The 14344-nt window shown below is 40.2% G+C and overlaps 1 protein-coding gene and 1 long non-coding RNA gene across 2 annotated transcripts in view; both read right to left on the reverse strand.

The window, feature by feature from the left end:
* Positions 1-1388: 1388 nt before the first annotated feature.
* On the reverse strand, positions 1389-4716 carry LOC107832923 (uncharacterized). Its single transcript, XR_001658650.1, has 3 exons — positions 3172-4716; positions 2022-2538; positions 1389-1978 (listed from the first exon to the last, which is right to left on the reverse strand). It is a non-coding gene; the product is annotated as an uncharacterized LOC107832923 (long non-coding RNA).
* A 5048-nt stretch (positions 4717-9764) lies between these two features.
* The window catches only part of ptgfrnb (prostaglandin F2 receptor inhibitor b), a 51480-nt gene continuing 46900 nt past the window's right edge, over positions 9765-14344 (reverse strand). The window contains exons 12-15 of the mRNA XM_007572228.2: positions 12240-12426; positions 11996-12114; positions 11828-11878; positions 9765-11364 (exon numbers count right to left, since the gene is read on the reverse strand). Of these exons, the coding sequence (XP_007572290.1) occupies positions 11252-11364; positions 11828-11878; positions 11996-12114; positions 12240-12426 (470 nt within the window). The 3' untranslated portion in view covers positions 9765-11251. The remainder of the gene's footprint in view (positions 11365-11827; positions 11879-11995; positions 12115-12239; positions 12427-14344) is intronic.

The following is a 14344-nucleotide window of genomic DNA, read 5'->3' on the forward strand; positions in this document are numbered from 1 at the left end:
CTACAGCTTCGGAAGTTGAAATATCTATTACCAAGTCCTAATTTGCTGGTGTTTGCAAAGCTGCCAAACCTGGAGCACCATTTATTTTCCTTGGCACTATTGGCTGGAGCCCCAAGAGCAGAGATAAAGGAGACTGTAGATATTAGCTTCTGCAGAAGAGCTAAGATGGCTTTCATTTTGCGTATTAATGCATACTTAGGGATAATTCATGTTTGCATTTTTAAAAACAGGCATTTTTAGAAGGTGTTTCAGGTAGTTAATAACACTAATGAATTGGTAATATACGCTGTGGTTACAGAGAGACGGCCAGCAAAATCATAAAATTCACAAAAAGGTTTCAAAAATTGCTAAAATAAGACGCGGAGAACTTTGACCCAGTGAAATTCGAGCGCTGGCAATTTCTGTTTACATTGTGTAATTTACAGTGTGAGCTGTGTGTGTGATGAGGTGCAGTCTCTACAGGCTGGTAACGGTGTTTGAAGTGTGACATGTTCTCTGCCGCCCCCGCCCCGCTCCACTTCCAGGGTTTAGATTACCATGAAATGCAGAGATTGATGGAACTTCGACCGTACAGACTCTGCATCACACTCAGAGAGGGGAAGCCAACCCACATCTCTCTGTCCAAACATGGCCGAGTCAGAAACACGGGGTTAAACGTCACGTTTCACCTCGAGTTAACCCCACATTACAACCAAAAAAATAAATAAATAAATAAATGGCACAGCCTCGTTAGTTTTAAGTACGTCATTTAGTGCAGCTGTAGAGCGTTGAGACGTTAATATCAGCGCGCTGATGCCGGAGTCACTCTGACTTAACTCATATTCTCCCTCACAGAGAATTAACTCTGATCCCTGCAGCCATGGAGTTACAAGCTGGCTTGTCAATACACATTATACACAGCGAACAGAGTGCATGTCTAAAGTTTCTCACTATCCTGAGCTGTTTTTTAAAGGGAGCCGATTGCCAGTTTCACTGAAATCTGAGTACTTAAGATTGGCTCAAGAAACTCTTACAACTGCCTATTTTAATAGTTCAAACATCAGATATAAATTAATATTCAATGATACACACAGTGGGAACTGTCTTAGCACAACCGCAGAAGCTAGCTAACATTTACAGACTTTCTTATCGCAGTCCAGGGCAGATCAGCCAATCAGGGACAAAGCAAAGCAAATGGATCTTATGGATTGGTTGCTTTTGAAACACTCAGCCAATAGCACGTCAAGTAGCATTTCGTCCAGGTATTTCACCTTCCCAAGCTGCATTTTCTCTCAAGCGTTTTAGATTTGCTCTACTCCCTTTGGGTCAAGTTCTACAGAAAAATCTGCAAATGCGGAACTACGAACTGACAGAGATTCTTTGTGAAACTCAAGATGAAACAAGAAAACCAAAGACAGGCAACGTTAAAGCTGGAAGTGGTTACATTTTGTCTGCTTGTTGCAGAGTCAAAAAATGATTCACAAATCCTTCAGAGCACATAGAGGAAATTTTTGGTCCGTTTAGATCCGAGTTCTCTTAAATCAGCAGCCCTTTCCTGACCACAGATTCCAAATCAGCCATTACTTCCTACGTTGTGTTTACACCTATCGGCCATCCCTAAGTTTTAGTTTACCAACCGGCCTGTGATGCGAGGCGGCATTTGCAGTTGGTGCAAGCTCATCTTTCAGTAAGCATCTCCTTGGCCGCGCGCCACAGACAGAGGAGGAGAGTGACAAAGCGGAGAGTGATGACACCGCTTATTTGTGTATACATGAGAGGATGTAGTGGCTGGCAGAGAGACGGCGCAGTGGCATGTTGCAGAGGCACAGCCGTACAAGGAGATGCCGTGTTGGAGGACTGGTGTGTCTGCTCTGGAGGATTTCTAGCTAGTCATCAATAACTCAGTCCCACTTTCTCCTTTAAGGATGTTTTGATAGGGAACAGACTTGGAGGTTATATGGGTCGTCATTGGGCCCCAAAATAATGACGCTGCCGCCGACTTGTTTGACTCTAGATATGATGTACATTTTCTGAAATGGCACCTTCAGATGTAACAAGACAAACTGTCCAAAAAGATCCAATTCTTTCTCATCAGTCCACAAAATATCTTGGGGATCATCAAGATGGTTTTGGTTAAATATAAGGTGGGCATTTGGAGGCCATTTTTGTCTCTTTTTCTTATTGTTAACATTAATTCTGATGTTCATGAAGACAAAGTGAGGTGTGCAAAGTTTTTGGTTCTTCTGTGACCTCCTGGAGTAGTTTTTCTCGGCCAGCCACTTTTTAATTATGGGAGGGTTCACTATTGTACTAAGTTTTCTCCATTAGTGAATAATGGTTCTAAGTGTGCTTCTCTAGATTCCTAAAGGCTTATAAATGGCTTTATGACTCTTCCCAGAATGATAGATATTTCTCAGTATGATTCTCTGTAGTTCTTGAATGTAGATCAGGGTAAGAAGTGTTGCCTTTTCAAACATTTTAACCTACTTCATGTTGTCAGGCAGGTTCTAGTTAAGCAAAGGTCTGGTTGTAATCAGATCTTTACGTGTCTAGAGAAATCTATCGTAGATTTTTAAAAAAAAAAAAAAGGTTAATCAGTTAAGAGGCGATTATTTAGCTATGAAGGATAACTACTTTTTGCATAGTCAGTTTAGCTATCTTGTTCTTAATAAAAGTTAATAAATAAAATCACTGAACAAAAACTGCATTTTTGATTCACTGGTTATTCATATATATATATATATATATACATACATACATACATACATACATACATATATATATATATATATATATATATACATACATATATATACACACTAAACGTGTAAAAGCAGAGACAGAAGAAACATTTTTCACAGCCCTGTATTGTATAAGCGGGAAATCTTGGCCAGTTTTTTCCCCCCTTTTTGTTTCTACTTATTCTTCTATCTGTGAGAGTGTGTCAGATCCTTAATGTGCATTTTAATGTTTAATGAATCGACTGAGCAAGAGTCTACAGAGCATAAAAGTGACTAGAAGTGATTTAAACTGCGCTGAAGTTCATATCTGAGTCGGCCAGTCGGTGAAAAGCACCAGAGAGAGATCTGTGGAGAGGTGAGGTCAAATATCTTCCAACTAATAATACATCTCTCTCTCCCTCTCTCACACACACACACACGCACACACACACACACACACACACACACCTACCGGTTCATATAGGATTTGTCTCCCCACGGCTCAATGAAGTTGTGTGTTGACAGAGTTTCCATGGTGAGGGCAATGGAGATAAGAGCGGTTGCCGCTGCATTCCTGCGCGCGCACACACACACACACGCATTAACGTTTCCTCTGAGGGGTCAGCTAACACTCTCTCAGCTCTCCCTGTCCAATAAGAGCCTGCCGCCGCTTCCACAATTAAAAAAAGGAGATATTTTCTACTCCCTGGAGGGCTCCCTCCTTCCTTCCGGTTCCTCCACGACACGTTAGACTCGGGGTTAATTCACAAACATCGACGGCAGAGGCCCGGCGCGTGCAACCCCAAGAGGAGGGATTGTTTATTGCGCTCAATAATTCACACGCGTCACGTCGGACGACACGCAGGCAATTTCGCCGCTTGAGTTTAAGCAGAACATCCAGGCAGGAGACTTAAAAGGCCATTAGGACCATTGTAGATATAGAAAAACAAGGGAGGAGTAAATTTCCACTGAAAAACGAAGAAATTACGAGATTTATCTCAGGAATTTTCAAGAGAGAGAGAGAAAACATGGATTTTTCTGAGCTTGAAAAGTCGGAAATTTGCAGGGAAAGACTTTTGAGATTGATCTCATAAATGTTCTAGAAAAAAAAAACAAAAAAACATGGACATTTCAGTTTGAAAAGCCAGATAGAAATTTTGTGATCTCAAAGCTTAAAAAAAATGTTTGGTGTTTTTGGAGCTCGGTTCTTTTTAGAAAAAATTATGAGATTAATCTCAAAATGTCTTTACTTTTACTCATGTTACGTTACTTAAAATGGTCTTACTCTTACTAGCATTCCTATAACACTAAAAATGGATTTTAGTCGAGTAACTTCCTTTTTGTTTTTTTTTTGTTTTTGTTTTTTACAAACGCAGTGTCTCACTCAAGTTTATCTCCACAGCCACAAAGTTAAAGGTTAGTGGCGCTACCTGAAGAAAAAATAGTGAAAAGTTGTAAAGTGGAAGCAAAATTTTAAATGTTTTTCGGTTTTAGCTTCTTTCGAAAGAATAAATCGCATTCACCACTGTATACTCCGTTACGCCAAAATAAAGAGCAAACATTGAGCTTCAGAAGATACAGAATTTGTATCTGATGTAGTCTTCCAGATCTGCATCTATAGAACTAGATAAAATCTCTAAAACTAATGTTACCACTTGTCCAGAATGGAGCAGAAAAACTTAATTCAATCTTCACATAATTGTTCACATTGTCTTATAATAACTTTTAATGTGTGTATTTGGCTTGAAGATCGTTACTTTCCATTCTGGTTTCTCCTAAAACACAATTTCTGCGTTAGCTTGAAACTCAAGAAGGTCAGAATGTGTATTAGAGTTTGTTATCTGGCTTTCATTTCCTGCTGAAGTCGCTAATGAGTGTTCACGCAGCGACCTTTGACCTGCAGACCCCGATACGAGATCTTTGTGGAGCGCACTGAGATGTGATTGTTGGCGATTAGCTGCTCTGGGAATTGGTTGATAAAAGCCAGACTGCAGACGCACCAATTTTTCATGCACTCAAACATTGTTTCATGTAGATAAAGTTTCTTTTTCAAACATAGTGACCCAGATTTAATAGAGCAGGGGTCTAGAAATACTCAGGTGGATGTCCTAACCTCAGTTTGAAACTCATTTTTGTTAAGCTCTTGAGTCTAACAAGTAAAACGAGATTCTGTTTGTCCTTTACGTGTATTAAATCACATTGTTTTCCATATTATGGGGATATATAGAAAAATAATTAGAGCCAATTACAGAAAGTTGGGCCAGGTGTACTTCCTATACTTTCTACAAAGTTGATGGTAGAAATAGGGGGGAAAAAAAAAAGACAACTGTTGAGCCAGGAATCGTTTCTATCAAAAGACAAAAAGGACACATTGTTGCTGGTGGCAACCAGTCCATCAACAGTTCAGTTTTTGTAAAGAGACGTTTTTAAAAGCTCAACGTTAACAGCAGCACCAAAACCATCAAAGAATAAGTAGAGACACAGGTTTTCTATGGACCAAAAAAAAAAAAAATAAATAAAAAGGTTAAAAGCAACAAAATTGTAAATAATCCATAAATTATGAGCAGCAGCTTAAAAGTGTTCCACAAAAAAAAAAGAAAGAAAAAAAAAGTCAGAAATAAAACCAACAAAAACATGTTTCAGCTGAACTCACTCCGACGGTTTCAGACGATGGAAAGGTGAAGAAATTGAGCGTTTCAGTTTCGACGTGTAAGACCTGGATTTTCCAGACGATTGGCACAAACACCCCCAACTCCAGTTAGTTATTAATTTCCCCCATCTGAGATGGTAACAGCGTGTTTAGAGGTTTTACACACAGCGGTGTGTGTGTGTGTGCGTGTGTGTGTGTGTGGAGCCTGAGATGCTGTTGACATCAGCGCCGATTACAATGAAAAGCAGAAGATGCGTCGCCTGTGGTGGGCTCTGGGGACAACGGGCTGCTTACTCGCTTCCACGTGCTGCTAAATTTTTCAGTTTTTTCCTTCTGATTTTTCTTCCTGTTTTGGATGTGGATCATCCCTCCAGATGAAGCAGAAGTGAGGGAAGGTGGGGTAGGGGGGTGGGGGGATGCGAAACACCTCCAAATCGGCGGCGAAAAGCGGAAGATCTCTCTTCCGTGACGGTTGCTTATTCTAATCACGTTCGTCTCGGATTCAATTAAAGCAGACAACGCGTTCGGTTGTGACAAGGCCGCATTAACAAATGGCCCATGAACACGCACATGCAGGGACAGGAAAATGGGTCAAATGGACCCTGAGAGAGAACAAGTGCATGTTAGAAAAAGCCAGCAGCCAATCAAAAGTGGATCTTTCATCCCCGTTAGCTCAACATGAGCTGAAGATGAGAGGAGGGAGAAGTGGGGGGCAGGGGGTGGTGGATGGAGAGACTGTTAAAGAGGTGCAAAAATTAAAACTCAGGAAGCTCATCTGCATTTAAATCAAGGGGGGGGGGAATGAAGCTGCAGAGATGAACTGATAAAAAAAGAGGCGTGCGTGTTCAAAACAGTGGCGTAGTCCAATCACTCAGGGCGCTCGCTCTGAAAGAACAGGTAGCAAACATTGCACATGCTGGTTCTGGTCCATTCTGCTCTGAAAATTTGAGTAAAACTGGTTCTTCCAGCAGATGCTCAGAACCCAAAGAGGATAGAGCAAGTGTGTATTCTACATGTTTTTTTTTGTCTTTTTAGTAACACCAATAGCAGACCCAAATATATGCATGTTAAGCAGCTGCTTAGGGCCTCCATACCACCAGGGGGTCCCCAAGAGCAAGAAAAAAAAGGCAAAAATTCTGAAAAAACAAATCTCTCCATATATATGTAAACAAATATTTACTACAAATATATTATTTATTTAAAAAATATCCAACAAACTAAATGCCACTGCATATGGAAAAACAATTTCTATATTATTTTATGTTGCACACTTAAGAGTAATATAGGAATGAAGAAGCGTCTGGTGTTGATCTGTCAGAATGCCCCCCCCGCCCCCAAAATGAAAATTTGATTAGGGCCGCTAAAAGGCTTGTGCCGGCCCTGGTGGTGCCGATTACATCACATTTTCAGATTCAACCTTTCATCCGAGTCATGTAGAAGTGTCTGGTTTCTCCAAAGAAAGCCCAACATTTAAGCAACAGCACTAATGTGAACATTTACATAGAGAGAAAAGAACATACTGGATTAGAAATGAAGAGGCAAACAGAAGTGAATCTCTGCAGGACAACCAAAGCAAACCCAGTTACTCAATCAGCTCGAAAACGACTCCCATGGAAACCCAGAAACAACTTCTAAGTAAACTTTCATCCGGTGCCAGCACAGCCAAGGAATGTGTAAACATTTGCCCTCTTTTTTTTTAAACGAACCCAGCGCAGTCTGCTGACGGTGTCGGAGCAGCTGCCGTGGATACGAACTGTACAGATCTGCTAAAACGACAAGTCCTTGTGATGTTGAAGACGAGACGCTGATGAATCCAAAACTGATGACAAACAAAACAGATACGGAATGCTGCCAAAATATCCATAATGTTCAATCTACGCATTAAATCAGCAATGTTTATGCTTCTTCAAATTTTTTAAAACACAATTTAGGGATTATGATAACAGGTGGCAAGATAGAAGACATGGAGTCCTGCAAAATTTTAGTAAAACTGACCTGAATCAGGGAGTTTAGTCTGATTTAATGCCACCAAGAAGAAAAAGTTTTTTTTTTATGCCGTCTGATGTTAACCGTACATTTTGAAAAGCGGAGACAAGAAAAAGCATCAGGAAGAGTACATATCACAAATCTATTTATTTAAAAAAATCATCATGATTTGTCATATTAACTGCTATAAAAACAAACCAAAAAAAAAGACCATATGGAAGCCTTCCTGGGACAAGTTCAGTGGTGTGCATCAATGCTACTTCCCGTGGTGTAAAGTTGGGAACATTTGGAACGAAGCATTATTATTATTATCAACCAGTCACTTGTTGAGGATGGCAAAACTGATAGTGAAAACCCCAGACAGCAGAAAGAAGCACACACACCTTCCTGGAAAGAAAAGTCACCATCAATCAGGCCAAAACTGTGTCCCAACTTTCATTCCCAAGCGGAGGACGTGTCGGGAACTGATTATCCAGGCTCCGTTTGGTTTTCCAAAATCAACGTTCTGCTTCTGGGTTTTGGATCCGGGTCAAATTCGGCCTTACAAATGTCACAATGTTTGGCAGAATATTCTTACAGAGTTGTGGTTGGAATAATACTTCTGGACTTGCCGTCTCAGAAGAACAAAAAAATAAAATAATTGTTTTTAATCTAACGAACAACAGATAAATAAATTAATCATCTCCTCATCTTGGAGTGTTGGAGCTCTGACTGAGAGTGCATCGTTCTCTGAGCTGTAACCTGATTATTGCTCTTAAATATTTGATTAAAATTCACTTTAAAAACATCTCTTTATACACCAACAGTTTCCTCTTAGTTCAGGAAGAGGCTGGTTGCCTCCTTGTGGGTCTGGACTGAAACTCTGTCACTTTATGTTGTTGGTGGAGCTGTGAGCGTGTGTTCACACACACACACCACTCAACATGATGTGCCAATCACCACAAGTTCATTCAACTGCTAATGAAAAAAATAAACAAAACAACAGAAAACAGACTCATCAGGTTTTGTTGTATAAACTGATTCAACCAACTTGCAAAAACATTTTTCCCCCTCATTTGCGCTTCTCTCTCAAAATTAAGCACAAAAAGAAACACTCAGAGATAAGGAACCACTCCACGCTTACTCAACTAGCCTTTAAAGTTTACGCTTCCAATTTGCTTGAGAAAACAGAAAGTAGAAATGCTTCCAAACCTCACAGAAACCTTGCAGTTAAAGTAAAATTTGTACTGAACAGTTCAAGGTAATACATTTATTCTATACGTTTAATAATTTTATATAAATTTGGAAAGTACAAAAAAAATCCATTCACAAATTTGCTAAATATTACTAAGACATTTTGGGTGTGGCTTTTTTCCGAAATTAAGCTGACTTCTCCATTACTATATTAAAAGTTGAAATTTGTTGCCCAATTCTGCCATTAAATCAATTTCTTTATACGTTTTACTTCCAGTGCCAATTTGTATTTTGACAGACTTGTAAAATTAACAGCAATAGGTTATATTTGGCTGTTTTTCCCAAGTAAAAACATCCTAATTAATCTTAAACTATTATTTAGCTATAATTGACTGTAATTTGCTTTCCTTACAAATTATTGTTGGTTTATGGATATTAAGTACAAATTTACACCAAGTCCAGGTCAAAAATGATCAATTTAATGCAGACATTTCTTAGGTTTTATACTACATAAATAATAATTTGAAGTTATGCCAAATTTTGATTCTTCTTTTAAAATTTTGTCTGAAAGAAAATCTGCAACATAAATAAAAATACGGCTAGCTTGGTATAGAGCAAACCAAGAGTTCAAAGCTAAACATACTAAATAATTTAAGGAAATGTTAGAGGTTACATTTTTCAAACATTTTCTGGTTAGCATTTCAACTAGCAACCTTCAGTAAAGAATTTAACAAAGCTGAATATATGTACGTGTTTTTGGACAGATTAAAGCAGGATATAGTGTAGCCTTACGTGGAACATAGCCTAGCTTGAAGCAGGTAATAGCGTAGCTTGAAGTGGGAAACAACCCAACCTGATATACAGCATGGGATACGCCACGTCTGTCCTTCAAATCTGCAGAAACAAAATACCTTTTTGTGGGGCCCATTTGGAGAGGCCTTTGAATTTGGATATTGCTGTGACATAATCAACCTTCAAATGTAGCCCCTGAATTTTGACAGACCCACAGGCAACAGCTTAAAGTAAGATGAAGCCTAGCTTAAACGGGGATAAAGCCTAGCTTGAGGTGAACCATAGTCCATCTTAAAAGTTGCATAAAATCCAGCTTGAAGTGGGATAGAACCTAGCTTAAAGTGGGATATAGCCTAGCATAATTCATTAGGCTAACTACTAGCTGAGGTAAAAAGTTATAGTTTTGGAAAGCAAAACTTTCACAGTCTCATATGTTACAAAAATTATAAAAATTGGGGTTGAGATAGTGGTCAAAAGCTGTTTAATAGTCACTTAAAAATAAGTTGTCCACATCATTTATGTTAGCAAGAAAATTTAGCCGTCTCCCTGCTTTTCGTCTTTATGCTAAACAAATCCAGGCTAAGCACATTTTAAAAAACTATTTAAAAAAATTAAAACATATGAGACTCATGGACATGCAAAATTATTAACTATGATTAATACAAATAATTTAAAAAAGCAATCGAGTTTCTTGTATCATCCTGAATTAGCATCATGTGCTCAAGCTGGCTAGCAATTTCAGCAGCCAGTTTTTAAAATTTGAAAGCAGCAAATTTAGTGGGGAAGGAGAAAGATTTATGTCGCTTATGACAAACATCATACTGTTACTAAACAGTACATGCAACCCTTTGTCGCACAGCACTCACACACTGTACAAAACACACACAAGACTCAGGCAAAAAATAACATCTGGATACATTTCTGAATACTTATAAAAGAGGAGTGCTCTCCGCCACCGGTGGTAGCGACTGTTAAAGTGTCGGTCCGGTGATCTGAACTAAGCACACTCCACAAATATTGGCACCGTGTACAGTATATCTCACACACAAACACACCGACTGCATATCTTTTTGTAAAGCTTAGAAATGTCTCTTTAATGTCACTTTAAAATCTCTCAATTTTCCAAAAGAAAACGAAAAAAAAAAAAAAAGAAAAAAAGTCCTGACAATAAAGTTAGTTATTTTCCTTTTTTTTGTTAAAATAGGATCACTCTGGGATGGTAGTGCAACGCCTCTCATTTGGAAACATGAAGCACGTTTTTTATTTTCATGTTTACTCCACAAACTCCTCTATGGCAGAAGGAAGGCTCAGGCTTCAAAATGAAAAAAATTGGACAAATCCAGGTTCGATTAATCCAGCTTCGGACTTTTTCGTGGTTCATCCGCCATTTAAAAAAAATAGTAATAAAAAAAGGGTTGTACTTTACAATGAGCCTTGGCATCTGGGAAAAAAAAAAGCAGTAAAAAAGAAAGTAATCCAGCCTGAGCGCTTCTTTTTTTTTTGTTATTCCTAGTGGTTAGAGAGGCAGCAGATCTGTGTAGAGGTCCTCTATAGTCCCAGTGGGCAGTGACATCTCAGAAGCTCTGGCTTCCTCAAAAGTTTCTCAAAACAGATAGAAATCCTATTGGAAAACCAAAACGTATTCAAAAACGAAGCAGAAGTCTGAAAGGCTATTTCTCCATCGAGCGAGCGTGAAAATCCCCTGCGCCTCCACTGCAGAGCCGAGAAGTTTCCTCCTCCCAAAAGCACCTTTATTAGATTTAATTTTATTTAAAAAAAATAAGCACTGTGAATCGGTTGGTCGGGCTCCCGAAACGATGCCGACTCACTCCCAGCGCCCGTCGGCGGCAAACAGGTGAGTGTCCCAGAAGTCGTCGACGGGAGTCTGTCTATTTTGTGCGTGGTGCTTCTTGTGGGCGCTGCAGTGTGCGGGCGCAGGGGAAACTGTTTGTCAGTCCATCTCGAGGTCCATCAGCTTGGTGCGCGAGCGGGGAGTGTGCGCCGTGTTGCGGCAGCAGCACCGGGCGCAAATCAGACCCAGGAGCAGAGAGAAGACGCCCACACCTGGAAAGAAAACGAGAGCTAAAACCAGAGCTTAAAAATGCAAAAGTGCGACATAAGAGTGAAGGCGAGTCGGTTTAAGACGTGAGCAGCAGCGGCCACCATGTTGCATTTTTTCAGCTGCTGTTGGCAGCGTTTACATTCTCCTCAGGCTGCCGCTGGCCAGATAACGCTGAACACACCATGGTTAGCTATGCATTTTGCTGCATAAAAATGATCGTTTTTAAAGTTTTGACATTTTTAAAAAAAAATTATTTTGCTCGTTTGCTCAACTCTTAAAACCAAACGTAGGAACGCTTTTAACGCGTTTGAGTTAGAACTGGTGGAAATATTATTTACAAACTAAAATATTATCATAAATCTTAATTGTATTATTTCCAGAAGGTTTGCAGCACTTTTGGATTGAACTGATGTGAAAGACAAAAAAACCCAACAAAAAAACAACTAAAGTTAGTTGCAATATTACCCAGAGAGGCTGATGCACCATATAGCAGAGGTAGCTTTAAGGAGTCCCATACTGCAGAAAAAGGGAGAAAAACATCACTTATGACAAAAATAATCCAGGTTCTGGAGGAGTTTTTATGTTGCACTGCGTATTTGGTACGTCTGGTGATTTTTTTTAACATTTCTTCACCTGCAATTTTGACGGAGAGGAAGACTTTGCCAGAGGTATAGTCTTTATCCTGAGTCCAAAGTCCTGATGAGGTCGACTTGTACCACGGAGTGACCATGCAGTGGTACTCACCGCTGTCACTAGAAAGCACAGCAAACTCCGTTAAACACCACAGCTGAGACTCAAGGCATGAGAACCACGATGAGGCAGAGATATTGGAGCCAAATGAAAAGTGGCCGTGAGGGGGGAAAGGTTCGACTCTCACCTGTCCTGAGTGCCGAAAATGTAGAGCACGTAGGTGTTGGCGTCCTTGCGCTCTATGGAGACGTCGCTGGACGAGTTGCGGTTGGACTTGGTCACGACGCCAAAGCGGTCCACGCTGACCACCGGACTCGTGGTCTGTTCGCCGCGCAGCCGGGTGAAAAACCACCTCACCTCGTACGCCAGCTCCTCTGCGGGGAAACGCAGGAAATAAAAGCAGTTAGCGACGAGAAGAGCCGCTACGATATTCACTTTCTGTTCTTCCTTTAGGCTTGGTGTTGAGCTGCTCCAATAGTTGTACAGCATTTATGTCAAATTAAAGGTAGAACAGTCCTTCAAATGCGCTACACTAACAATTTTATTTACTCTCCTTAATTTTCCAGCATTCTAAACAATCCCACGTGATTTAAACATTTGCAGAAAGCTCTTCTGCTCCTCTCCATCTCATCTGAGCGTGGTCATTTCACTCAAATGACCACGTTAACCAGCTGTTTCTTTCACTACACAGAAGACAGAGATGGATGAGCTTCACAAAGACAGTGACAGCCATGACAACAGAGAGAGGGAGAGAATAAAAAAAAAAAAGAGACACGAGTTTGAAAGAATTCGTCATATTAGGTGCAGTCTTTGGAAAGCGGGTGCGAGTGAGCTCATCATTTTCCAAGAGCCAGAGGTAGGAAGGGAAACGGAGAGCGCGAGATAGACGGGAGCCCAAACTACTCATTAGTCTGTCAGGGAGAGAGGGACTATTAGCACAGCGCCTCCTACACACACACACACACACGCACACACACACACACACACACGCACACACACGCACACACACACACAGAATAAAAACCCCATGGAGCCTGAGTCATCCTCTGTCATTGGGGTGACAAATAGGCGAAACCGAGAGAGAGAGAGAGAGAGAAAAAAAAATAATAAAAAGGAACATTTGCCAACAACAATCCAAGAAAAAGACAAAAAAAAAAAACGATAATGAAAAACAATTACGAAAGACGACAGACGAAGAAACGAGGGGGAGGAAGAACGACGGAGGAATGGACGGACCGAATGTAATGAAGAGAGAGACGGAGGAGAGCAGGGACTCACCCAGAGCAGAATAATAAATCACATCGCAATTTTTTTTTTCCTCCTCTCTCCTCGCCCTCTCTCTTCCATAATGGTTTTAATATTCAAGAGCGACATCATTAAAAATCAGGAGTAGCAGCAGTTGCAATAACCGCCGATTTGTCTCCTCGTCTGGCAGCAGACCCCAGGAGCAAAGGGTCTCCCAGCAAGACCGCACTTTCTCCAGGAGGATGAAAAGAAAAAAACGTTCCTTCAATACCTAGAAATGAAACTGCAGCATTTAAAGAAATTTAAAAAAATACATTGTACCATTCAGAAAAGTTGATTTTAAAGTTGTAAAAAGTTCAAACGAAATGTCATTAGGAGCTAATCAGAAGATGTTCCATAATCTGCCCATCGTCTGGGTGACGACCTCCGGATAGGAAAGGTCACACGGGATTAGCATCTTCAGTCCGATAGGAAGCGAGCGGAAACGGGGGGGAAAAAAAGGAAGTGAGAACTCGATGCAAATGCGGTCAGATCGGCGAAAAGAGGATCCATGAGGGCCCGGCAGATGGATGGCAGCAGGAGGCCCAATCCGAACCGAAGGCTGATCAAATCAACCCACAGGATGACAGGCGGGTCACGAGGCGACCTTCTGACGGCGAAAACCAAAACTTTTTTTAATTAAAAGCCAGGAAAAACGTCTTTATAAAAAAAAAAAAAAGTTCAGTTTTTGTTTTAAGATTCAATGAAAATGACTTGGAATACAGGGAATTTGCAGGAAAATTGGGGAAAATTCGTCTTTATTAAATTTAAACGGTGTCCTACTGTAAGAAGTTGGGAAGAAAATGTGACGCGAACCAGATAAAAAAAAAAGAAAAAAAAATTCAGACATTTTCACATCACAAATTCCACAATTTTTCCCAAACTATAAATTCCAGATAAAAACAAAATGTCACCGTAAATTTTAACATGGTGCATAAATGGAAGAACGGATGAAAGCCGGGCTCATAGACAGAAAATCTGACGTCCTGGACCAATTACCAAACGGAT

The sequence above is a fragment of the Poecilia formosa genome, unplaced genomic scaffold (genome assembly GCF_000485575.1).
Source record: "Poecilia formosa unplaced genomic scaffold, Poecilia_formosa-5.1.2 Scaffold297, whole genome shotgun sequence".
Taxonomy (NCBI): domain Eukaryota; kingdom Metazoa; phylum Chordata; class Actinopteri; order Cyprinodontiformes; family Poeciliidae; genus Poecilia; species Poecilia formosa.